Source organism: Oncorhynchus clarkii, chromosome 32 (assembly GCF_045791955.1).
Source record: "Oncorhynchus clarkii lewisi isolate Uvic-CL-2024 chromosome 32, UVic_Ocla_1.0, whole genome shotgun sequence".
NCBI classification, from domain to species: Eukaryota; Metazoa; Chordata; class Actinopteri; order Salmoniformes; family Salmonidae; genus Oncorhynchus; species Oncorhynchus clarkii.
In genome coordinates this window covers 14012648-14038581 of record NC_092178.1, presented here as the reverse complement: position 1 = coordinate 14038581, position 25934 = coordinate 14012648, and the positions used below count along the sequence as shown (strand labels likewise).

General features: G+C 43.7%; 1 protein-coding gene across 1 annotated transcript in view; it reads right to left on the bottom strand.

Moving 5' to 3' along the window:
• LOC139392077 (cyclic AMP-responsive element-binding protein 5-like) overlaps positions 1–25620 on the bottom strand; it is a 44090-nt gene extending 18470 nt beyond the window's left edge. Inside the window, exons 1-5 of the mRNA XM_071139769.1 lie at positions 25341–25620; positions 15526–15592; positions 15234–15324; positions 13000–13109; positions 12056–12246 (exon numbers count right to left, since the gene is read on the bottom strand). Coding sequence (XP_070995870.1) covers positions 12056–12246; positions 13000–13109; positions 15234–15324; positions 15526–15585 — 452 coding nt within the window. The 5' untranslated portion in view covers positions 15586–15592; positions 25341–25620. The remainder of the gene's footprint in view (positions 1–12055; positions 12247–12999; positions 13110–15233; positions 15325–15525; positions 15593–25340) is intronic.
• Positions 25621–25934: the final 314 nt, after the last annotated feature.

Sequence of the window (25934 nt, the reverse complement as noted above, 5' to 3'; positions counted from 1 at the left end):
AAGGGATGGAAAGTATGGTGAGATAAAGCCATAGAAAGAGATGGAAAGTATGGTGAGATAAAGCCATAGAAAGAGATGGAAAGTATGGTGAGATAAAGCCATAGAAAGAGATGGAAAGTATGGTGAGATAAAGCCATAGAAAGAGATGGAAAGTATGGTGAGATAAAGCCATAGAAAGAGATATAAAGTATGGTGAGATAAAGCCATAGAAAGGGATGGAAAGTATGGTGAGATAAAGCCATAGAAAGGGATGGACAGTATGGTGAGATAAAGCCATAGAAAGAGATGGAAAGTATGGTGAGATAAAGCCATAGAAAGAGATGGAAAGTATGGTGAGATAAAGCCATAGAAAGGGATGGAAAGTATGCTGAGATAAAGCCATAGAAAGGGATGGAAAGTATGGTGAGATAAAGCCATAGAAAGAGATGGAAAGTATGGTGAGATAAAGCCATAGAAAGGGATGGAAAGTATGGTGAGATAAAGCCATAGAAAGATATGGAAAGTATGGTGAGATAAAGCCATAGAAAGAGATAGAAAGTATGGTGAGATAAAGCCATAGAAAGGGATGGAAAGTATGGTGAGATAAAGCCATAGAAAGGGATGGAAAGTATGGTGAGATAAAGCCATAGAAAGAGATAGAAAGTATGGTGAGATAAAGCCATAGAAAGGGATGGAAAGTATGGTGAGATAAAGCCATATAAAGGGATGGAAAGTATGGTGAGATAAAGCCATAGAAAGAGATGGAAAGTATGGTGAGATAAAGCCATAGAAAGAGATGGAAAGTATGGTGAGATAAAGCCATAGAAAGAGATGGAAAGTATGGTGAGATAAAGCCATAGAAAGAGATGGAAAGTATGGTGAGATAAAGCCATAGAAAGAGATATAAAGTATGGTGAGATAAAGCCATAGAAAGGGATGGAAAGTATGGTGAGATAAAGCCATAGAAAGGGATGGACAGTATGGTGAGATAAAGCCATAGAAAGAGATGGAAAGTATGGTGAGATAAAGCCATAGAAAGGGATGGAAAGTATGGTGAGATAAAGCCATAGAAAGGGATGGAAAGTATGGTGAGATAAAGCCATAGAAAGGGATGGAAAGTATGGTGAGATAAAGCCATAGAAAGGGATGGAAAGTATGGTGAGATAAAGCCATAGAAAGGGATGGAAAGTATGGTGAGATAAAGCCATAGAAAGGGATGGAAAGTATGGTGAGATAAAGCCATAGAAAGGGATGGAAAGTATGGTGAGATAAAGCCATAGAAAGAGATAGAAAGTATGGTGAGATAAAGCCATAGAAAGAGATGGAAAGTATGGTGAGATAAAGCCATAGAAAGAGATGGAAAGTATGGTGAGATAAAGCCATAGAAAGAGATAGAAAGTATGGTGAGATAAAACCATAGAAAGAGATGGAAAGTATGGTGAGATAAAGCCATAGAAAGAGATGGAAAGTATGGTGAGATAAAGCCATAGAAAGAGATGGAAAGTATGGTGAGATAAAGCCATAGAAAGAGATGGAAAGTATGGTGAGATAAAGCCATAGAAAGGGATGGAAAGTATGGTGAGATAAAACCATAGAAAGGGATGGAAAGTATGGTGAGATAAAGCCATAGAAAGGGATGGAAAGTATGGTGAGATTAAACCATAGAAAGTGATGGAAAGTATGGTGAGATAAAGCAATAGAAAGAGATGGAAAGCATGGTGAGATAAAGCCATAGAAAGAGATGGAAAGTATGGTGAGATAAAGCCATGGAAAGAGAGATGGAGGTTCAATGAAAGAGTGAAAGAGTTATGTAGAGACAGAGAAAGATGGAAAGTATAGGAGTAAAGAAAAGAGAGGGGAAAAGAAAAGAGAGGAGGAAAGAAAAGAGAGGAGGAAAGAAAAGAGAGGGGGAAGAAAAGAGAGGGAAAAATAAAAGAGAGGGGGAAGAAAAGAGAGGGGGAAAGAAAAGAGAGGGGGAAGAAAAGAGAGGGGGAAAGAAAAGAGAGGAGGAAAGAAAAGAGAGGGGGAAGAAAAGAGAGGGGAAAAGAAAAGAGAGGGGGAAGAAAAAAGAGGGGAAAGAAAAGAGAGGGGAAAAGAAAAGAGAGGGGGAAGAAAAGAGAGGGGGAAGAAAAGAGAGGGGGAAAGAAAAAAGAGGGGGAAGAAAAGAAAGGAGGGAAGCTAAGAGAGGGGGAAGAAAAGAGAGGGGGAAAGAAAAGAGAGGGGGAAGAAAAGAGAGGGGAAAAGAAAAGAGAGGGGGAAAAAAGAGAGGGGGACAGAAAAGAGAGGGGAAAGAAAAGAGAGGAGGGAAGAAAAGAGAGGGGGAAGAAAAGAGAGGGGGAAGAAAAGAGAGGAGGGAAGAAAAGAGAGGGGAAAGAAAAGAGAGGGGAAAATAAAAGAGAGGGGGAAGAAAAGAGAGGGGGAAAGAAAAGAGAGGGGAAAAGAAAAGAGAGGGGGAAGAAAAGAGAGGGGAAAAGAAAAGAGAGGGGGAAGAAAAGAGAGGGGAAAAGAAAAGAGAGGGGGAAGAAAAGAGAGGGGAAAAGAAAAGAGAGGGGGAAGAAAAGAGAGGGGAAAGAAAAGAGAGGGGAAAAGAAAATAGAGGGGGAAGAAAAGAGAGGGGGAAGAAAATAGAGGGGAAAAGAAAAGAGAGGGGGAAAGAAAAGAGAGGGGGAAGAAAAGAGAGGGGAGAAAAGAGAGGGGGGAGAAAAGAGAGGGGGAAAGAAAAGAGAGGGGGAAGAAAAGAGAGGGGGAAGAAAAGAGAGGGGAAAATAAAAGAGAGGGGGAAGAAAAGAGAGGGGGAAAGAAAAGAGAGGGGAAAGAAAAGAGAGGTGGAAAGAAAAGAGAGGAGGAAAGAAAAGAGAGGGGGAAGAAAAGAGAGGGGGAAAGTAATAGATTGAGCGTAAGGAGAGACATGTGCCACAAAAGGGGCCAGGTGATGATGTAATGGTTTTGGCCCTCAGCCAATCAGACTGCGTGGGCCTCCCTCTCTAAGCTGAAGTCATCATTGGTGATGTCACCACTGACTCTGTAGCAAGCAACGAATGAAAAGTATCCCAAAAAATGTAAAGAGACGCAAACCACACCACGCCTCCTAACGTAACCACAACAGTCCACCTGGGCCAACAGCCAGACACTCAGTCATCATGGAAACCAGTGGTAAACACAGGGAGAAACAGTCGGATCCCCAGAATCCAACACGGATCACATCATCACAACAGCGAGCTTGGCCTGAGCTACAGAGGAACACGTTGTCTGACTTCAACAGGCCATGTGACATGGTCTCTTCCCTTCCTTACTCAATGTACTCTACTAGGCAGTACTATGCAGTAATCAACTGTAGTGTACTACTCAACTGGACTGTACTATGCTGTAATCAACTGTAGTGTACTACTCAACTGTACTGTACTACTCAACTGGACTGTACTATGCTGTAATCAACTGGACTGTACTATGCAGTAATCAACTGTAGTGTACTACTCAACTGGACTGTACTATGCTGTAATCAACTGTAGTGTACTACTCAACTGGACTGTACTATGCTGTAATCAACTGTAGTGTACTACTCAACTGTACTGTAATATGCTGTAATCAACTGTAGTGTACTACTCAACTGTACTGTACTATGCTGTAATAAACTGTAGTGTACTACTCAACTGGACTGTACTATGCTGTAATCAACTGTACTGTACTACTCAACTGGACTGTACTATGCTGTAATCAACTGGACTGTACTATGCAGTAATCAACTGTAGTGTACTACTCAACTGGACTGTACTATGCTGTAATCAACTGTAGTGTACTACTCAACTGTACTGTACTATGCTGTAATCAACTGTAGTGTACTACTCAACTGTACTGTACTATGCTGTAATCAACTGTAGTGTACTACTCAACTGGACTGTACTATGCTGTAATTAACTGTAGTGTACTACTCAACTGTAAGGTACTATGCTGTAATGAACTGGACTGTACTACTCAACTGTACTGTAATATGCAGTAATCAACTAGACTATACTACTCAACTGTTCTGTACTACACTGTAAACAACTAGACTGTACTACTCAACTGTACTGTACTATGCTGTAATCAACTAGACTATACTACTCAACTGTTCTGTACTACACTGTAAACAACTAGACTGTACTTATCAACTGTACTGTACTATGCTGTAATCAACTAGACTGTATTTCTCAACTGTACTGTACTATGCTGTAATCAACTGTACTGTACTACTCAACTGTACTGTACTATGCTGTAATCAACTGGACTGTACTACTCAACTGGACTGTACTATGCTGTAATCAACTGGACTGTACTACTCAACTGGACTGTACTACTCAACTGGACTGTACTATGCTGTAAACAACTAGACTGTACTACTCAACTGGACTGTACTATGCTGTAATCAACTGGACTGTACTACTCAACTGGATTGTACTACTCAACTGGACTGTACTATGCTGTAAACAACTACACTGTACTATGCTGTAAACAACTAGGTTGTACTATGCTTTAATCAACTAGAATGTACTACTCAACTGTACTGTACTATGCTGTAATCAACTAGACTGTACTAAGCTGTAAACAACTAGGTTGTACTATACTGTGATCAACTAGAATGTACTACTCAACTGTACTGTACTATGCTGTAATCAACTAGACTGTACTATGCTGTAAACAACTGGACTGTTCGACTCAACTGGACTGTACTACTCAACTGGACTGTACTATGCTGTAATCAACTGTACTGTACTACTCAACTGTACTGTACTATGCTGTAATCAACTATACTGTACTACTCAACTGTACTGTACTACTCAACTGGACTGTACTATGCTGTAATCAACTGGACTGTACTACTCAACTGTACTGTACTAGTCAACTGGACTGTACTATTCTGTAATCAACTGTACTGTACTACTCAACTGTACTGTACTATGCTGTAATCAACTGGACTGTACTATGCTGTAATGAACTGTACTGTGCTATGCTGTAATCAACTGGACTATACTACTCAACTGGACTGTACTACTCAACTGGACTGTACTATGCCATTATCAACTGTACTGTACTATGCCATTATCAACTGTACTGTACTACTCAACTGTACTGTACTACTCAACTGGACTGTACTACTCAACTGTACTGTACTATGCTGTAGTCAACTAGACTGTACTATGCTGTAATCAACTGTACTGTACTATGCTGTAAACACCTAGACTGTACTATGCTGTAAACAACTAGACCAGGGGTGTCAAACTCAAATACCCAGTGGGCCAAAATGTAAAACCTGAACAAAGTCACGGGCCAACATTGAACAAATTAACCTTTTAATATGGACCCAAACAAGTTTTGCTTTAACATTGAATATGGAACAAGCATCGCTTATTACCATACAATATATAATTTAATAGTGGAGACATGCAAAATCGAATTTCAAATGAAAAAACACATCAATGGCATTCATTTATTAAATAAATCAAATTTAAATAAAAATGGTATGCCTCTTTTCTATTTGCAGCCTTCTGATTTAAATACCAAAATAAACTTTTTCCACTGGCTAATAATTTTACAAATAAAATGATAATAAATCAATCAACCATTCAAGCCCATGCCTTGTAGCAAGAAAAAGTGCATAAAGAAAACGTTAATTATTGCACACTGGTCTAATCTGATGTGCCCAAGCCAGATACCTGGCATCTCTTCTTGGATGCTAGTTCATCAATGTCTGGGCTCAAGCTCTGAGCTGAAGAAATCCTCAGTATCGAGCGAAGATGTTCATCAGTCAGACGTCTCCTGTGAGTTGTTTTGGTCATCTTCATCGAGGAGAAAAGTTGCTCGCATAGATAAGTGCTGCCGAACATGGAGAGCATCTGAGCAGCTTGGGTGCGGAGCTGAGGCATTGTGTCAGGGATGAACCGTGGAAACTGTGCGGCGCCCACAGCATCATACTTTGACTTCAGCGTGTCGTTGCACTGGAGTTCAATCAGCTCCATTTGGATGTTGGTTGGTGCATTTTCCACATCAACTGCGAAGGGATTACTAAGCAGTTCAAACTTGCATTTCTGGGCATCGAAGTCGGCAAATCGCCGGCTAAACTCAGCGGCGAGAACACTGAGTTTTTCAGCAAACTGTGCGCATGGGAACACGCCGGTAGAGATCTGCGCTTTTATGGATTGGCAGCAGGGAAAATGGCAAGGGTTTCCTTGCAGCATCTGATTCTCCCACAGGCACAGTTTAGTTTTGAAGGCCCTCACTGCAGCGTACATGTCTGTGATGATGCGCCCCCGCCCCTGAAGCTGCAGGTTCAGCGCATCGAGATGGCTCGAGATGTCACAGAGAAAGGCCAGCTCACACAGGAACTTTTGCTCCCGGAGCTCTGCTGTATCCTTCCCTTTGGTTTCCAGGAATTGACATATTTCCTCACGCAGCTCGAAACATCTGTTCAGTACTTTTCCTCTGCTTAGCCATCTCACCTCTGTGTGATACGGCACGTCTGCGTATTCCGAACCACACTCCTCCAGAAAAGATTTAAACTGGCGGTGATTTAGACCTTTGGCTCTTATAAAGTTAACTACCTGTGTTACTGTGGTCATAACATGTTCCATCTTTAGGGCTTTGGCACACAGTGCTTCCTGATGTATGATGCAGTGGTAAACAGTTAGCTCACCTGCACAGTTCTCTTCCCGCATCTTCTCCCGAACCATGCCCACCAGTCCACTCTTTTTACCGCACATCGCTGGCGCACCATCTGTCGTTAATCCAACGAGTTTATCCCACGGCAGCTTTATTTCAGTTACACATTTGGAAACCTCCTCAAAGATTTCCTTTCCTGTGGTTGTGCCATGCATTGATTTGAATCCTAATAGCTCCTCCGTAACACACAGATTTGAGTCCACTCCACGGATGAAGACTGACAGCTGAGCAGTATCAGATGCGTCGCAGCTCTCATCCACAGCGAGGGAGAACGCAACAAAATCTTTTCCCTTTTCCATCAGCTGGTCATACAGATTGGTGGCAAGATCACATGTGCGATCAGCTACTGTGTTCCTGCTCAGGCTCACGTTTGAAAATGCTTGTTTTTTCTCTGGGCATACGAGGTCACAAACCTTCATCATGCACTTTTTCATGAACTCTCCCTCATTAAAGGGCCGGGCTGATTTTGCGATCTCTGCTGCCACTATATAACTAGCCTTTACAGCAGCCTCGCTTTGTGATGTGGCTTTTTTAAACATATTCTGTTGTGAAACCAAACTTCTTTTCATCTCCTCTACTTTCTGGCTCCTTTGAGTCATGTCCAGGTCCTTGTATTTGTCATGGTGTTTCGTTTCATAGTGTCGTCTAATGTTGTACTCCTTACTTACAGCCACGTTGACTCCACAAACAAGACAAACAGGGTTGTCTTTTACATATGTAAACAGATATTCTGCCTCCCACTTGTCCAGAAAGCTCCTGTTTTCTGCCTTTCTTTTCGCCATTTTTGGGAAGGGTTAGCTCGCTGACAGTTGTAGCGTCTATGTTGCTATGACTACTGTCACAGAGGAGAGAGCGTTTCTGGGTCCTGTCCTGATTGGCGCGCGAAAACAGCAGAGCATTATGGGATTCGTAGTATTAGTGGTGAATGCGCTGTATAATACCGGCGGGCCAGCTCTAGTAGTAATTTGGTATTGTCTCGCGGGCCAAATATAATTACCCCGCGGGCCAAATTTGGCCCACGGGCCAGAGTTTGACACCCATGAACTAGACTGTACTATGCCATAATCAACTAGACTGTACTATGCTGTAAACAACTGTACTGTACTACTCAACTGGACTGTACTATGCTGTAAACTACTAGACTGTACTATGCTGTAAACAAATAGACTGTACTATGCTGTAAACAACTGTACTGTACTACTCAACTGGACTGTACTATGCTGTAAACAACTATACTGTACTATGCTGTAAACAACTAGACTGTACTATGCCATAATCAACTAGACTGTACTATGCTGTAAACAACTGTACTGTACTACTCAACTGGACTGTACTATGCTGTAAACTACTAGACTGTACTATGCTGTAAACAACTAGACTGTACTATGCTGTAAACAAATAGACTGTACTATGCTGTAAACAACTAGACTGTACTATGCCATAATCAGCTGGACTGTACCATGCTGTAAACAAATAGACTGTACTATGCTGTAAACAAATAGACTGTACTATGCTGTAATCAACTGGACTGTACTACTCAACTGGACTGTACTATGCTGTGAACAACTCGACTGTCCTATGCTGTAAACAAATAGACTGTACTATGCTGTAAACAACTAGACTGTACTATGCTGTAATCGATTAGACTGTACTATGCTGTAATCAACTAGACTGTACTACTCATCTGGACTGTACTACTCAACTGGACTGTACTATGCTGTAATCAACTGGACTGTACTATGCTGTAATCAACTAGACTGTACTACTCATCTGGACTGTACTACTCAACTGGACTGTACTATGCTGTAATCAACTGGACTGTACTATGCTGTAATCAACTGGACTGTACTACTCATCTGGACTGTACTACTCAACTGGACTGTACTATGCTGTAATCAACTGGACTGTACTATGCTGTAATCAACTGGACTGTACTACTCAACTGTACTGTACTATGCTGTAATCAACTGTAGTGTACTACTCAACTGTACTGTACTATTCTGTAATCAACTGTACTGTACTATGCTGTAATCAACTGGACTGTACTGTGCTGTAATCAACTAGACTGTACTATGCTGTAATCAACTAGACTGTACTACTCACCTGTACTGTACTATGCTGTAATCAACTAGACTGTACTACTCACCTGTACTGTACTATGCTGTAATCAACTAGACTGTACTATGCTGTAATCAACTAGACTGTACTATGCTGTAATCAACTAGACTGTACAATGCTGTAATCAACTAGACTGTACTACTCAACTGGACTGTACTACTCAACTGTACTGTACTACTCAACTGGACTGTACTACTCAACTGTACTGTACTACTCAACTGTACTGTACTACTCAACTGGACTGTACTACTCAACTGGACTGTACTACTCAACTGTACTGTACTACTCAACTGGACTGTACTACTCAACTGTACTGTACTACTCAACTGTACTGTACTATGCTTTAATCAACTAGACTGTACTACTCAACTGGACTGTACTACTCAACTGGACTGTACTATGCTGTAATCAACTAGACTGTACTACTCAACTGTACTGTACTATGCTGTAATCAACTAGACTGTACTACTCAACTGGACTGTACTACTCAACTGGACTGTACTATGCTGTAATCAACTGGACTGTACTAATCAACTGGACTGCATTATGCTGTGTTGTGCTGTAACTTACTCTAACTCTTCTAAAGAACTTCTGAAACTCTAGGAATGTGTCCCAAATGACACCCTATTCCCTATGTTTGACCAGAGCTCTGTACTCTTAGAAAAAAGGGTTCCAAAAGGGTTATTTGGCTGTAGACACTGCTGCTAGAGGTATATTCCCTTTGGTCTGGGCCCATACACGTTGAGAAAAAAAGGTGCTATCTAGAACCTAAAAGGCTTTAAAGAACTCTTGTTGGTTCTAGGTAGAACCCCTTTGATTCCAAGTATAACCCTTTTTTTGTTCCATGTAAAACCACTTTGGGTTCCATGTAGAACTCTCTGTGGAAACCCAAAACTGTTCTACCTGGAACCGACAAGAGTTCTTCAAAGCCTTTTAGGTTATAGATAGCACCTTTTTTTCTCAACGTGTATGGGCCCAGACCAAAGGGAATATACCTCTAGCAGCAGTGTCTACAGGATCTGAAATAGACCTCTAGCAGCAGTGTCTACAGGATCTGAAATAGACCTCTAGCAGCAGTGTCTACAGGATCTGAAATAGGCCTCTAGCAGCAGTGTCTACAGGATCTGAAATAGACCTCTAGCAGCAGTGTCTACAGGATCTGAAATAGATCTCTAGCAGCAGTGTCTAGAGGTTCTGAAATAGACCTCTAGCAGCAGTGTCTACAGGATCTGAAATAGATCTGTAGCAGCAGTGTCTACAGGATCTGAAATAGACCTCTAGCAGCAGTGTCTACAGGTTCTGAAATAGACCTCTAGCAGCAGTGTCTACAGGTTCTGAAATAGATCTCTAGCAGCAGTGTCTACAGGATCTGAAATAGATCTCTAGCAGCAGTGTCTACAGGATCTGAAATAGACCTCTAGCAGCAGTGTCTACAGGATCTGAAATAGATCTCTAGCAGCAGTGTCTACAGGTTCTGAAATAGACCTCTAGCAGCAGTGTCTACAGGTTCTGAAATAGACCTCTAGCAGCAGTGTCTACAGGATCTGAAATAGACCTCTAGCAGCAGTGTCTACAGGTTCTGAAATAGACCTCTAGCAGCAGTGTCTACAGGTTCTGAAATAGGCCTCTAGCAGCAGTGTCTACAGGATCTGAAATAGGCCTCTAGCAGCAGTGTCTACAGGATCTGAAATAGACCTCTAGCAGCAGTGTCTACAGGATCTGAAATAGATCTCTAGCAGCAGTGTCTACAGGATCTGAAATAGGCCTCTAGCAGCAGTGTCTACAGGATCTGAAATAGACCTCTAGCAGCAGTGTCTACAGGATCTGAAATAGGCCTCTAGCAGCAGTGTCTACAGGATCTGAAATAGACCTATAGCAGCAGTGTCTACAGGATCTGAAATAGACCTCTAGCAGCAGTGTCTACAGGATCTGAAATAGGCCTCTAGCAGCAGTGTCTACAGGATCTGAAATAGACCTCTAGCAGCAGTGTCTACAGGATCTGAAATAGACCTCTAGCAGCAGTGTCTACAGGTTCTGAAATAGACCTCTAGCAGCAGTGTCTACAGGTTCTGAAATAGACCTCTAGCAGCAGTGTCTACAGGATCTGAAATAGACCTCTAGCAGCAGTGTCTACAGGATCTGAAATAGGCCTCTAGCAGCAGTGTCTACAGGATCTGAAATAGATCTCTAGCAGCAGTGTCTACAGGATCTGAAATAGATCTGTAGCAGCACTATCTACAGGATCTGAAATAGATCTCTAGCAGCAGTGTCTACAGGATCTGAAATAGATCTCTAGCAGCAGTGTCTACAGGATCTGAAATAGACCTCTAGCAGCAGTGTCTACAGGATCTGAAATAGATCTCTAACAGCAGTGTCTACAGGATCTGAAATAGACCTCTAGCAGCAGTGTCTACAGGTTCTGAAATAGACCTCTAGCAGCAGTGTCTACAGGATCTGAAATAGGCTATTCTATTCTGTAATCAACTGTACTGTACTACTCACCTGTACTGTACTATTCTGTAATCAACTAGACTGTACTATGCTGTAATCAACTAGACCTCTAGCAGCACTATCTACAGGATCTGAAACGTAGATTCTGAATTGATCAATGAATGTCACCGATTAGCCAGAGGAGTGACGTAAGAGTTCATCAAGGTTTGTTATACGATATCAATAACATACCATCTGTCTAGCACATGGAATGACTAGACAATTCAACTCTCTTCCTCACACACAACAGATAACATGTAGCTACCTTTATCTCTAGTTAGTACATTGATTTGAATGTTTAAATGTTTAATTTGACCTTTATTTAGTTAGTAACTGTATGTGTGACAGGTTCTAGAAAGCAGGACCAGACGTCAGGAGTTGAGAGGAAAGGCAGAGTCATGCCTAATCTCCCTGTTCTGCCGTGTGATAACCACAGCCATGTTACCACACCACCTTCCCCTCTCTCATTTCCCTCTCCACCTCTCTCTCTCTCATTCATAAAGGCCTAATAAATGAGACTGTCTGGGGAATGACAGATATCTCCAGACAGAACAAGTGATGGTTACACAGCAGAGGGGGAGAGAGGTACAGGGAGGGAGGGAGGGGGAGATAACAGAGAGAGAGAGAGAGAGAGAGAGACAGGAAGCAGGCGGCAGTAACATGATGAAGAGATGAGAAAGAAAATCTGTGTGTTTTTGTGTGTGTTTGTTTGTTTGTGTGTGTGTGTGTTTGTTTGTGTGTGTGTTTGTGTCAATCTTTGTCTCTGTGTATTTACCCTGAGTGTGTGAGCATGGAGGGGGCCTGGGTGATGACTGAGTTGGACTGGGCAGAGGGCAGTGCTTGTTGGCCAGCCATGCTGCAGCTTAGACCCCTCATACTACCATGGGGCGGTGGTTGGTGTTGGGAGTGGGGCTGTGCCTGGGGCTGATTGGCACATGATGATCCATTCTGAGGGAGATTCTGAGTCTAGAGGACAGAGAAGAGGGAGAGGAGACCAGTTATAATATGTATTCTGTTTTTGTTGTTTGAATAAATACACACTTCTACGTAACATTTTACATCTACGAGTGTGTGGCATTGTGTGTGTGTGTTGTGGGTCTGTGGCATAGTGTGTGTGTGTGTGTGTGTGTGTGTGTGTGTGTGTGTGTGTGTGTGTGTGTGTGTGTGTGTGTGTGTGTGTGTTGTGTGTGTGTGTGTGTGTCCGTGTGTGTGTGAGTGAGTGTCTGTCAGTTGTTTTTCAGTCTGTCTGGCTGCTTACCATGCCGAGAATGTGATCGCCTGGTGTTTGTTACCTGCTCAAACATCTAAACCAGTCTGTCTGTCTGTCTATCTGACTCTTCCTCACACTCACCTGTCACTCAAATACTTCCCTTTCAGGCAAAATCCTTACCTGCCAGATCTGTCAATCACTATACCTGCCAGACCTATCAATCCATATACCTGCCAGACCTGTCAATCAATATACCTGCCAGACCTGTCAATCAAAATACCTACTAACCTGGTGAAGGTCTCCTATTTGTTTGTCTGTTCCATTTGTTATTTTCATACGAGAGCCTAGAAACCTAGCATGCAATGCTATCAGTATGCTGTCTACTGTGTTGGCTCAATGTGGTAGTACAGTGAATATTGTCATGATAAATGACACTTTCGTAGTTCAAGTTTCCTCCGCTTGCTGTATACGTCTGAGGATCATGAGAAATGTTGTTTTTTGCATCTGACCTGTTTGTTGTTCTGCTCCTCCTGTGCCTGGCAGAACTCCTGTTCGATCTCATTGAAGAGACCCACCTCCTCACAGTTACGCAGGAAACGGGTCGGCGTTGGGGTCTGGTCTGATCACACACAGCACAGAGAGAGAAAACAGACATTAAGCATCAAACAGATATCATAACAACCATGATATTACTATAGCCTATATCAGAGTGCACATTGAGGTTTTGGTGACTGCAGAGACAGATATAAACCAGCATCTCCGACAGCATACAGCTAGCATGGTTTCAACATCACTACAACTATGTTCAACCTGCTTAGTGTAGCCTGTCCCTAGCTGCTGATCTTGGGTCACTTTTGCATCTTCCCCACTAATGGTTAAGGTTTGGATTGGGGAAGGGGATAAGATCAGTCTGACTGCATCTCTCCATTGTAGTCTAAACTATCAGGGTTGAAAGGTCACAAGGTCAGCAGTCAAGAGTCACAGACTCAGCAATCCTTTGTTTTGACAGAAGATTTCCTCCAGGAGGACTGAGTGTTTACATGCCCCTGCAGGAGAGAACCCGACTGTTGGGGTCAAAGGTCAACAGAGCTGTTAAAACCCAGACAGAGAGCAGTTGCCGCGGTAACAGACTGATAGGATCGAGAGTTTTTTTCTGAGGCTGAGCCTTGGCCACCAGTGCTCTAATTTTTTCATCAACCACTGAAGAGAGGTCTCACACACACACACACACACACACACACACACACACACACACACACACACGCGCGCGCATACGAGTGCTCATACACACACACACACAACACTGCTGGCCCGCTCATTAGGCAGGGTTAGGTGGTAGCAGATTGACGAGGGCGTCATTTTCTGAATTAAACTGACCAAGACAAACCTCCAATAACACATACAACCTCACATCATTCTGCCCCTAAACAATGACAATTTCTCTCAACCAGTGGCACATGGGATTTTTAGCTGCCTCCACTACCATAGAATTTAGTGTCCCCTGTTCTCACACACTTTTGTCAAAGGTGGGGGCGCAAAATATTTTGCTTGTCCATTCCCAGCGTGCCTCACCAGGGTGCTGTTGGAGAGATGCATCGCTGCGGCACTCCACCAATGTTCTGGCAAAAAATGATCCCACATAAATAATATTTTTTTTTGGGGGGGGGGGTGTTTTACAAATGGTAGGTTTACCACATAGATGGGCATTCATAAAATTACATTTCAGGCAACACACACATCAGTAAACACGGACCGTCATCAATGTCTTTTGGACGTCTTTTTTTGGTGCTTTGATTTCCACATCCACGGACATCTGTTTTTGTCCGCTCCCGACTAAATCTGAACCAATCATAGATGGTGTCCGGTCTGGTCCAGCTTTGATTTGCCCCAAACATAGACGTCTATAAATTATGTATTTTCAACTTTGATTCAGAACCAAAAATGAGCCTGATTTCAACATCTGGAAAATAAGTATTTTAAACTTTAATTCAGAACCAAAAATGAGCCTAATTTCAATGTCCAGAAAATAAGCATTTTACATTTCAGGAAAATACGTATTTTCACCTTTCATCCAGAAACTAAATTGAATTTAACTTCAATGTCTGGAAAATATGTATTTGACATGTCTTTTTAACATAATTTTGCTTACTTGGACTATTCTAGTTTTATGGGGGGGCAGCATTTTTTGGTCTCTCCTAGGCCCGGACGCAGACACAACAGAACCAGACAACACTAAGCTTGAGTGACAGATAGTCAGTCAGAGAGGTGAAGGGGGCATGAATGGGGAAGGGAGGGAGGAGAGAGTTGGAGGTATAAAGCTGATAAGGAGACTCGTATTCCACAGGACAAAAGGGAAAATAAATATTGTCATAAGTTCAGAGCGACCCGTCAGACACTAAGAAAACCTGACAGACTGAGAACATTAGTGAAACAAATAAAGAACTCTAGGTAATAAGTTAATAAGGGCAAAACAGGAACAGAGAAAGAGAAAAAAAGAGGGTGAGAAATTGAGACAGAAATTGAGACAGAAATTGAGACAGAAATTGAGACAGAAATTGAGACAGAAATTGAGACAGAAATTGAGACAGAAATTGAGACAGAAAGGGGAAAAGAGTGTGAAAACAGGATACACTAAAATCTATGGTAGTGGAGGCAGTGGCGTACCGCAGTTTAAACGGAATAGAAATAATCACCATTACAAAGCTAACGTCCTCTCTATGCTGTCTATAAATGTTATTGTCACCTGCGAGGGGATCAGTCTTGATGGAGGAGAACTTGAGGGGCATCTCATGCTTGTGTCTGTGGATCATCAGGTGGTCTTCTGTTTGGAACCGCTGTATGGGGTGAAGAGAGAGCTCAACTTAGCATGCTCACATTGATTTATGGAATAATTCATAAAATGGCATGATTTATAAAATCTTTATAAAGATGAAATCAAATATTAGATATCAAATCCTCATGTGGTGAAGATATTCTTTACTAGAGGTACACGGTCACACACACACACACACACACACACACACACAGACACTGACCTGTGAGCAGCCAGGAGTGCTGCATCCATAGGGCCGGTCCTGTTCATTATTCATCTCCATTACAAACCTACAGTCAGAGAGACCAGAGGAGAGACAAACCTACAGTCAGAGAGACCAGAGGAGAGACAAACCTACAGTCAGAGAGACCAGAGGAGAGACAAACCTACAGTCAGAGAGACCAGAGGAGAGACAAACCTACAGTCAGAGAGACCAGAGGAGAGACAAACCTACAGTCAGAGAGACCAGAGGAGAGACAAACCTACAGTCAGAGAGACCAGAGGAGAGGCAAACCTACAGTCAGAGAGACCAGAGGAGAGACAAACCTACAGTCAGAGACACAACAGGAGAGACAAACCTACAGTCAGAGAGACCAGAGGAGAGACAAACCTACAGTCAGAGAGACCAGAGGAGAGGCAAACCTACAGTCAGAGAGACCAGAGGAGAGACAAGCCTACAGTCAGAGACACAACAGGAGAGACAAACCTACAGTCAGAGAGACCAGAGGAGAGACAAACCTACAGTCAGAGAGGCCAGAGGAGAGACAAACCTACAGTCAGAGAGACCAGAGGAGAGACAAGCCTACAGTCAGAGACACAACAGGAGAGACAAACCTACAGTCAGAGAGACCAGAGGAGAGACAAACCTACAGTCAGAGAGACCAGAGGAGAGGCAAACCTACAGTCAGAGAGACCAGAGGAGAGACAAACCTACAGTCAGAGAGGCCAGAGGAGAGACCAGAGGAGAGACAAGCCTACAGTCAGAGACACAACAGGAGAGACAAACCTACAGTCAGAGAGACCAGAGGAGAGACAAACCTACAGTCAGAGAGACCAGAGGAGAGGCAAACCTACAGTCAGAGAGACCAGAGGAGAGACAAACCTACAGTCAGAGTGACAACAGGAGAGACAAACCTACAGTCAGAGAGGCCAGAGGAGAGACCAGAGGAGAGACAAACCTACAGTCAGAGAGACAACAGGAGAGACAAATCTACAGTCAGAGAGACAAGAGGAGAGACAAACCTACAGTCAGAGAGACCAGAGGAGAGACAAATCTACAGTCAGAGAGACCAGAGGAGAGACAAACCTACAGTCAGAGAGACCAGAGGAGAGACAAACCTACAGTCAGAGAGACCAGAGGAGAGACAAACCTACAGTCTGAGGGACCAGAGGAGAGACAAATCTACAGTCAGAGAGACAAGAGGAGAGACAAACCGACAGTCAGAGAGACAAGAGGAGAGACAAATCTACAGTCAGAGAGACCAGAGGAGAGACAAGCCTACAGTCAGAGAGACCAGAGGAGAGACAAGCCTACAGTCAGAGACACAACAGGAGAGACAAACCTACAGTCAGAGAGACCAGAGGAGAGACAAACCTACAGTCAGAGAGACCAGAGGAGAGGCAAACCTACAGTCAGAGACACAACAGGAGAGACAAACCTACAGTCAGAGAGACCAGAGGAGAGACAAACCTACAGTCAGAGACACAACAGGAGAGACAAACCTACAGTCAGAGAGACCAGAGGAGAGACAAACCTACAGTCAGAGACACAACAGGAGAGACAAACCTACAGTCAGAGAGACCAGAGGAGAGACAAGCCTACAGTCAGAGACACAACAGGAGAGACAAACCTACAGTCAGAGAGACCAGAGGAGAGACAAACCTACAGTCAGAGAGACCAGAGGAGAGGCAAACCTACAGTCAGAGAGACCAGAGGAGAGACAAACCTACAGTCAGAGTGACAACAGGAGAGACAAACCTACAGTCAGAGAGGCCAGAGGAGAGACCAGAGGAGAGACAAACCTACAGTCAGAGAGACAACAGGAGAGACAAATCTACAGTCAGAGAGACAAGAGGAGAGACAAACCTACAGTCAGAGAGACCAGAGGAGAGACAAATCTACAGTCAGAGAGACCAGAGGAGAGACAAACCTACAGTCAGAGAGACCAGAGGAGAGACAAACCTACAGTCAGAGAGACCAGAGGAGAGACAAACCTACAGTCAGAGAGACCAGAGGAGAGACAAACCTACAGTCTGAGGGACCAGAGGAGAGACAAATCTACAGTCAGAGAGACAAGAGGAGAGACAACCCTACCGTCTGAGAGACCAGAGGAGAGACAAACCGACAGTCAGAGAGACAAGAGGAGAGACAAATCTACAGTCAGAGAGACAAGAGGAGAGACAACCCTACCGTCTGAGAGACCAGAGGAGAGACAAACCGACAGTCAGAGAGACAAGAGGAGAGACAAACCTACAGTCAGCATTTTACATTTACATTTTGGGACGGAACCTTATGTCAGGGAAAATGATCCAGGATCAATGTGACCTCAGGCAGAATCCTGACTTAACTGATTCTCCCTGAATGAAACTCTTACCCTAGGCAGAATCCTGACTTAACTGATCTGCCTGAATGAAACTCTTACCCTAGGCAGAATCCTGACTTAACTGATCTGCCTGAATGAAACTCTTACCTCAGGCAGAATCTTCACTTAACTGATTCTCCCTGAATTAAACTCTTACCCCAGGCAGAATCCTGACTTAACTGATCTGCCTGAATGAAACTCTTACCTCAGGCAGAATCCTGACTTAACTGATTCTCCCTGAATTAAACTCTTATCCCAGGCAGAATCCTGACATAACTGATCTGCCTGAATTAAACTCTTACCTCAGGCAGAATATTCACTTAACTGATTCTCCCTGAATGAAACTCTTACCCCAGACACAATCTTCACTTAAGATGGTTTAAGCTTAAGTATACAGATGTGGTCAAATCTATTGGCACCCTTGCACGATTCACTATTCCTTCTAAAATAAGTTAAAATTGAAAAAACAATCGATGTTTAAACTTGTATTTGTTTGATTGACAACTGTGCAGGACCAGAAAAAAAAGTACTTTAACTGAAATGGAGATTTTTCACTTCAATGCCAAAAATGAACTGGAACAAATTATTCAAAATTCTAATGAATTTGGTTGGAGGCAAATGATTCTCGGCAATTGTAATTTATCTCACCTGTGTTAAGTTGCAAGGGCCTACAGGGTTAAAAAAAAAAAGCCATTCAACCAGTTTTGAAAGAGAAAACAGAAAATTCTGATCCATTGCGCTCCATTGTAAAGTGCAAGGGTGCCAATACATTTGACTGCATGTGTAGCGTAGGCCTTGGCTGTGATTCCCTTTGTTAGGTGGAAGAGAAAAACTCCAGAAATTCCATTCCTGAAGAAAAACAATGCATTGAGATTTGAAACTTGAGAGAGAGAAAGCATTGAGACTTGAGAGAGAGGGTTCAAGCCAACCCCCAGCTGACCCTTACTGCAGCAGTGAAATGAAGATGGAGGAGGGGGGGGGGGGGTTGTTGGGGGGTAATTATGAACTATTAGAAGTGCTAGCTCTTCATTTTCCACTGAGACCAGGACCTAGTGAACTTTGTCACCCAAGGCATTCCTCACAGCCGTGTCAGAAAGAGGGTGTGTCCCGAATGGCACCCTATGTGGCTTTGGTCAAAAGTAGTGCACTATACTGTATAGGGAATAGGGTGCCATTTGGAACGCATCCAGAGCGTGTATGTCAGAGTCAGGACAAAAAGACTTTCAGGAGAGCTGATGCCTGGATTTTATCAGGTCTTATGTGGTCTTATGAGGAGAGCTGGGTTGGTTGGTTGGTAAACTCCTTGGTATTTGCTATTGGTATTTTATTAGGATCCCTATTAGCTGTTGCAAAAGCAGCAGCTACTCTTCCTGGAGTCCGCACAAAACATGAAACATGACATAATACAGAACATTAATAGATAAGAACAGCTCATGGACAGAACTACATACATTTTGTTTTGTAAAGGCACACGTAGTCTACATATCAGTACATACACACAAACTATCTTGGTCAAATATGGGAGAGGCGTTGTACTGTGAGGTGTTGCTTTATCCGTTTTTTTAAACAAGGTTTGCTGTTCATTTGAGCAATATGAGATGGAACAAAGTTCCATGCAATAATGGCTCTAAATAATATTGTACGCTTTCTTGAATTTGTTCTGGATTTGGGGACTGTGAAATGACCTCTGGTGGCATGTCTGGTGGGGTAAGTGTGTGTGTCAGAGCTGTGTGTAAGTCGACTATGCAAACAATTTGGGATTTCAACACAGTGATGCAGTCAGTCTCTCCTAAACTCTTAGCCAAGAGAGACTGGCATGCATAGTATTTATATCAGCCCTCTGATTACAATGAAGAGCATGACGTTCCACTCTGTTCTGGGCCAGCTGCAGCTTAATTAGGTCTTTCCTTGCAGTACTCGACCACACGACTGGACAAGAATCAAGATAAGACAACTAGAGCCTGAAGGGATTTTTGGAGTGTTGTGTCAAAAAAGCAGAGCATCTCTTTTTTTGCGGGCAGACCTCTCCACATATTTACAACTATTGAACCTATATGTTTTGACCATAACAGTTTAATCTAAGGTAATGCCAAGTCATTTAGTCTCCTCAACTTGTTCAACAGCCACACCATTCATTACCAGATTCAGCTGAGGTCTAGAATTTAGGGAATGATTTGTACCAAATACAATGCTCTTAGTTTTAGAGATGTTTAGGACCAGTTTATTACTGGCCACCCATTCCAAAACAGATTGCAACACTTTGTTAAGGGTTTCAGGGACTTCATTAGCTGTGGTTGCCAATGCGTATTTGGTTGAATCATTAGCATACATGGACACACATGCTTTGTTTAATGCCAGTGGCAGGTCATTGGTAAAAAAATAAAAAGACTAGAGGGCTTAGAGAGCTTCCCTGTGGTACACCACGCTCTATATGTTTGACATTAGAGGAGCTCTCAGTAAAGAAAACATTTTGAGTTCTATTAGATAGATAGCTCTGAATCAACAATATGGCAGAGGTTTAAAAGCTATAACACATATGTTTTTTCAACAATAGGTTATGGTCAATAATGTCAAAGGCTGCACTGAAATCTAAAAGTACAGCTCCCACAATCTTCTTACTTTCAATTTCTTTCAACCAATCATCTGTCATTTGTGTCAGTGCAGTACTTGTTGAGTGCCCTTCTCTATAAGCATGCTGAAAGTCTGTTGTTAATTTGTTTACAGAGAAATAGCAATGTATTTGGTCTAACACAATGTTTTCCAACAGTTTGCTAAGAGCTGGCAGCAAGCTGATAGCTCTGCTGTTAGAACCAGTGAAGGCCGCTTTATGACTCTTGGGTAGCGGAATGACTTTGGCTTCCCTCCAGGCCTGAGGACAAAGACTTTCCTCTAGGCTCAGATTAAAGATATGACAGATAGGAGTGGCTATAGAGTCAGTTACCATCCTCAGGAGCTTTCCATTTAAATTGTCAATGCCAGAAGGTTTGTCACACTTTCCCTCACTAACTTTACAAAACACTAAAGCAATGCTTTTCTTTCATAATTAGATTTTTTAATGTATGAATATGATGGCTCACTGTTCATTGTTGGCATTTCCTGCCTAAGTTTACCCACTTTGCCATTGAAGTAATAACTAAAATAATTGGCAACATCAAATGTTTTTTGTGATGAATAAGCCATCTCATTCCATGAAAGACAGAGTTGAATTTGTATTTCTGCCCATAATTTCATTTAAAGTACTCCATCATACTTAATATCATTGATCTTGGCTTCGTAATACAGTTTCTTCTTCTTTGTGTTGAGTTTAGTCTCATCATTTCTCAATTTGCAGAAAGACAGCCAGTCAGATGTGCTGCCAGATTTATTAGCCACTCCTTTTGCCCCATCTCTTTCAACCATACAGTTGTTTTATTCCTCGTCAATCCATGGAGCCTTGACAGTTCTAACAATCATTTTTTAGCAGGTGCATGTTTATCATTAATTGGAAGAAGCAATTTCATGAATTCATCAAATGCAGCGCCTGGATGCTCCTAATTAATCACATCACACCAACAAATATTTTTAACCTCATCCACATAAGAGTCACAGCAACATCTTTTGGCTGATGTCTTATACACTATTTTAGGCCCAGCTTTTGGAAATGTGGCTTTCCTGGATATAGCCACTATACTGTGATCACTGCATCCAATGGGTACGGATACAGCTTTAGAACAAATTTCTACCGTGTTAATAAAAATGTGATCAATACATGTGGATGAACTTGGTCCTGTAGCGTTTGTAAACACCCCTGAACCAGATTTCAGGTACTGGTTACAGTGAGAAGCTTCCTCTTGAGCGGACAGCTTGATGAAAACCAGTCAATATTCAGGTCCCCAAGAAGGTAGACCTCTTTGTTTACATCACATACACTATCAAGCATTTCACACATATTATCTACATACTGACCGTTAGCACTCGGTGGCCTATAGCAACACCCCACAAGAAAAGGCTGTAGATGTGAACCTGCAACTACATCACATCAATAAAACGTGAAAGGGTTTTGGTTCTTACTCGGAAGAGTCCTCTGAGAAGGCTTTTCCAGTTAACTTTATAAAGAGATAAGAAAGGTACCCACACATTATGCTTCCAATTGCCACCTTTATTGACAAGGTTTTGATCCACAAGGATCTTTAGACCTTAGTCTCTCTATCCTTAACCAGGGCTGTGGTCAAAGGAAGCGATTTAATTTCAAATTCCAAAATGGAAACACATGTTTGAACTGTCATTTCAGATTACTTCCTGAATTGACTGACTTCAATTCGAATTGACTCCAGCTCTGGCCTTAACCATCATGACCATGGCCATGACCATGGCCATGACCAGCCCTTAGCCTGGACGCAGAATACAATGGTCGTTCACTGGCCGTAGAGGTTAGGCACCATAATTGTAATTTGGCGGCACTGCAGTCTTTCATGAATGACCCCCCCACTCTCACACACTATACCCTTGCTACCCCTTGATAATGATGATGAGAATGGTGATGAAGATGTTGATGACAGGTTGGAGGATTTCTTATGAGCAGTGGACAGCACATTTGAACCAACATACACACACTAACACACACTCCACTTAGGCATGTTTCACCTGAGAGAGAGTGGGGATCTGTTTAGGTTGAAGGGGACAGGGAATATACGGACACACTCACACTGTAAGTGGATACTGATGTTAAAGTTATGACAGAGAGGAGAGAAAAGAGGAGGAGGGGTAAAGCGAGATGTAAAAGGTGAGCGAAAGTGAGAGGAGGGGAAGAGAGGCACAGGATTAGAGCACAGAAGGAGATGGAGAGAGAGAGAGAGAGAGAGAGAGAGAGAGAGAGAGAGAGAGAGAGAAGAGAGAGAGAGAGAGAGAGGAAAGAGGTGGAGAGAGGGAGAGAGAGAGAGAGAGAGAGAAAGAGAGAGAGAAAGAGAGAGAGGAAAGAGGTAGAGAGAGAGAAAGAAGAGGTAGAGAGAGAGAGAAAGAGAGGAAAGAGGTAGAGAGAGAGAGGAAAGAGGTAGAGAGAGAGAGAGAGAGAGAGAGAGAGAGAGAGAGAGAGAGAGAGAGAGAGAGAGAGAGAGAGAGAGAGAGAGAGAGAGATGGGGGAGAGCGAGAGAGGGGGGGCAGTGTGCTGGTAGAGGGAGGTATCAGTGTGCTGATAGAGGGAGGGATCAGTGTGCTGGTAGAGGGAGGGATCAGTGTGCTGGTAGAGGGAGGGATCTGTGTGCTGATAGAGGGAGGGAACAGTGTGCTGGTAGAGGGAGGGAACAGTGTACTGGTAGAGGGAGGGATCAGTGTGCTGATAGAGGGAGGGAACAGTGTACTGGTAGAGGGAGGGATCAGTGTGCTGGTAGAGGGAGGGAACAGTGTGCTGATAGAGGGAGGGATCTGTGTGCTGGTAGAGGGAGGGAACAGTGTGCTGATAGAGGGACCTCAGTGTGCTGGTAGAGGGAGGGATCAGTGTGCTGGTAGAGAGAGGGAACAGTGTGCTGGTAGAGGGAGGGATCAGTGTGCTGGTAGAGGGAGGGATCTGTGTGCTGGTAGAGGGAGGGATCTGTGTGCTGATAGAGGGAGGGATCTGTGTGCTGATAGAGGAAGGGAACAGTGTGCTGGTAGAGGGAGGGAACAGTGTACTGGTAGAGGGAGGGATCAGTGTGCTGGTAGAGGGAGGGAACAGTGTGCTGATAGAGGGACCTCAGTGTGCTGGTAGAGGGAGGGATCTGTGTGCTGGTAGAGGGAGGGAACAGTGTGCTGGTAGAGGGAGGGAACAGTGTGCTGATAGAGGGAGGGATCAGTGTGCTGGTAGAGGGAGGGAACAGTGTACTGGTAGAGGGAGGGATCTGTGTGCTGATAGAGGGAGGGATCTGTGTGCTGGTAGAGGGAGGGATCTGTGTGCTGATAGAGGGAGGGATCTGTGTGCTGATAGAGGGAGGGAACAGTGTGCTGGTAGAGGGAGGGAACAGTGTGCTGGTAGAGGGAGGGAACAGTGTGCTGATAGAGGGACCTCAGTGTGCTGGTAGAGGGAGGGATCTGTGTGCTGGTAGAGGGAGGGAACAGTGTGCTGATAGAGGGGGGATCAGTGTGCTGGTAGAGGGAGGGATCAGTGTGCTGGTAGAGGGAGGGATCAGTGTGCTGGTAGAGGGAGGGGTCAGTGTGCTGGTAGAGGGAGGGATCAGTGTGCTGGTAGAGGGAGGGATCAGTGTGCTGGTAGAGGGAGGGAACAGTGTACTGGTAGAGGGAGGGATCAGTGTGCTGATATAGGGAGGGAACAGTGTGCTGATAGAGGGAGGGATCAGTGTGCTGGTAGAGGGAGGGATCAGTGTGCTGGTAGAGGGAGGGAACAGTGTGCTGGTAGAGGGAGGGAACAGTGTGCTGATAGAGGGAGGGAACAGTGTGCTGATAGAGGGAGGGAACAGTGTGCTGGGGAACAGCTCCGGGCAGGTTGAAACCTGCTCTGAAGCAGTCACCATATTCCGCCCCTGCTCCACATGTGCGGAGAGGTGACTTCATAGGTGCGTGCATATATTTGTGTGTGTTTGTGTGTGTCACTGCTAAAAAAGAATCACCCACCCTATCATCATCATCAGCAGCAGCATCATCATCATCACTACAACTTATGAAATATAGATCTGAATACTATTTTTGACTAGGTTACTCACTGAAATTGTACTACAAATTCGATAGTGATATTGAAGCTATGAGTAGCCTTCCCCTCAAATTGTTTCTGAAAATCTGTCTTGCCTATGAGTTTTTCCAACGCAACGCACCGCGGGAGACCTCAAGCAACATGACCTCATGCTCAACAATGAAGATCGCAAATACCATGGTGGGATGACGACACAAACTCAAACATTAGCATTGTTTTTGTTTAACAAGAGTTTAGGGCTAAACGATGGTTAATTGCAGCACTTATGCAAAGGAACAGTAGGCTAAAAACAATAACGGTGAACAGGTCACTCAGTGCGCACACTCAGCATCACACACACACACACACACCTGTCAGTTCGATTGTCCAACTTCAGCTGGTCGTGCGTAAACACTTCGGCAGTTGTTTCCGAAACAATCAACTTCCAACTTCCCCCCTTTCTGTCTAACCAAGTCCTCAATCAACTCAGGTCAACCCGGGTAAGCTGCTACTTCACATACAGATCATCTGATAACCTTCAGTCCACTCTACTGTAAATAACATGATCCGCGTTATGGATTAACCTGACCACCTCATAAACAAGCCTACAAGGTTGGGGAGTGCGGTCATACCACCCAAATAGACATGCAGCAGCCTGATGAACCAAAGCGGGACCAGCACTGCACACACTAAACTTTACACAAGCAAAATACAAATATTTCACAACATATATCAAACGCTGACTTCGAGCAAGCCTAAAAGTTGTTTTCAATCCAGCCGTACAGTTGTGGGCTATAGAAGTCAGTTGTGTAAACTTACCTAACAAGTGGAGCGGACAAGCGGCACTGAGTTGAGAGGAACCACGTTGGACTGAGGCAGGATTACAATACATTCTATTTACAGAAGCATTACATCACCCCTAAGGTGACGTCACGTGGGATTCCTGAACTTCTAAATCATTGCGGTCCCGCTTTGGATGGGCGGGGTTTACTACTACCGGGACTCGGGACAGTGGAACTAGAAGTGTATGCCGTGCGTATAGTCTACGGTAGGCTGGCGTCTCGCTCGAACCGCAGCCGCCTTCAACAGCTGCCTGGGTGCGCGGGATCGGACGCCAGACAGAACTTGGGACAGAGGGGAGGAGTGAGGGGGATGTCTGTCTGTCACTAGATTTTGCGCAGAGCTGTACAGGACGTCCCAGCGTGGGTTATACCTCTGGGCCGAATGTGTTGATTTACTGGAGGCTAAGTGAATGAGTATGATATTGTATTTCGAGTTACTTTCGAGATTCCGTAATGGCTTTTTATGTCAATAAACACGAATCCACATTGATTCCTGAGCCCAGTGGTAAAGCAGGCTACAGGACCACGTGTCTCAAACAAAATACACGTTGCCGGTGTTGTGTCGAAAATC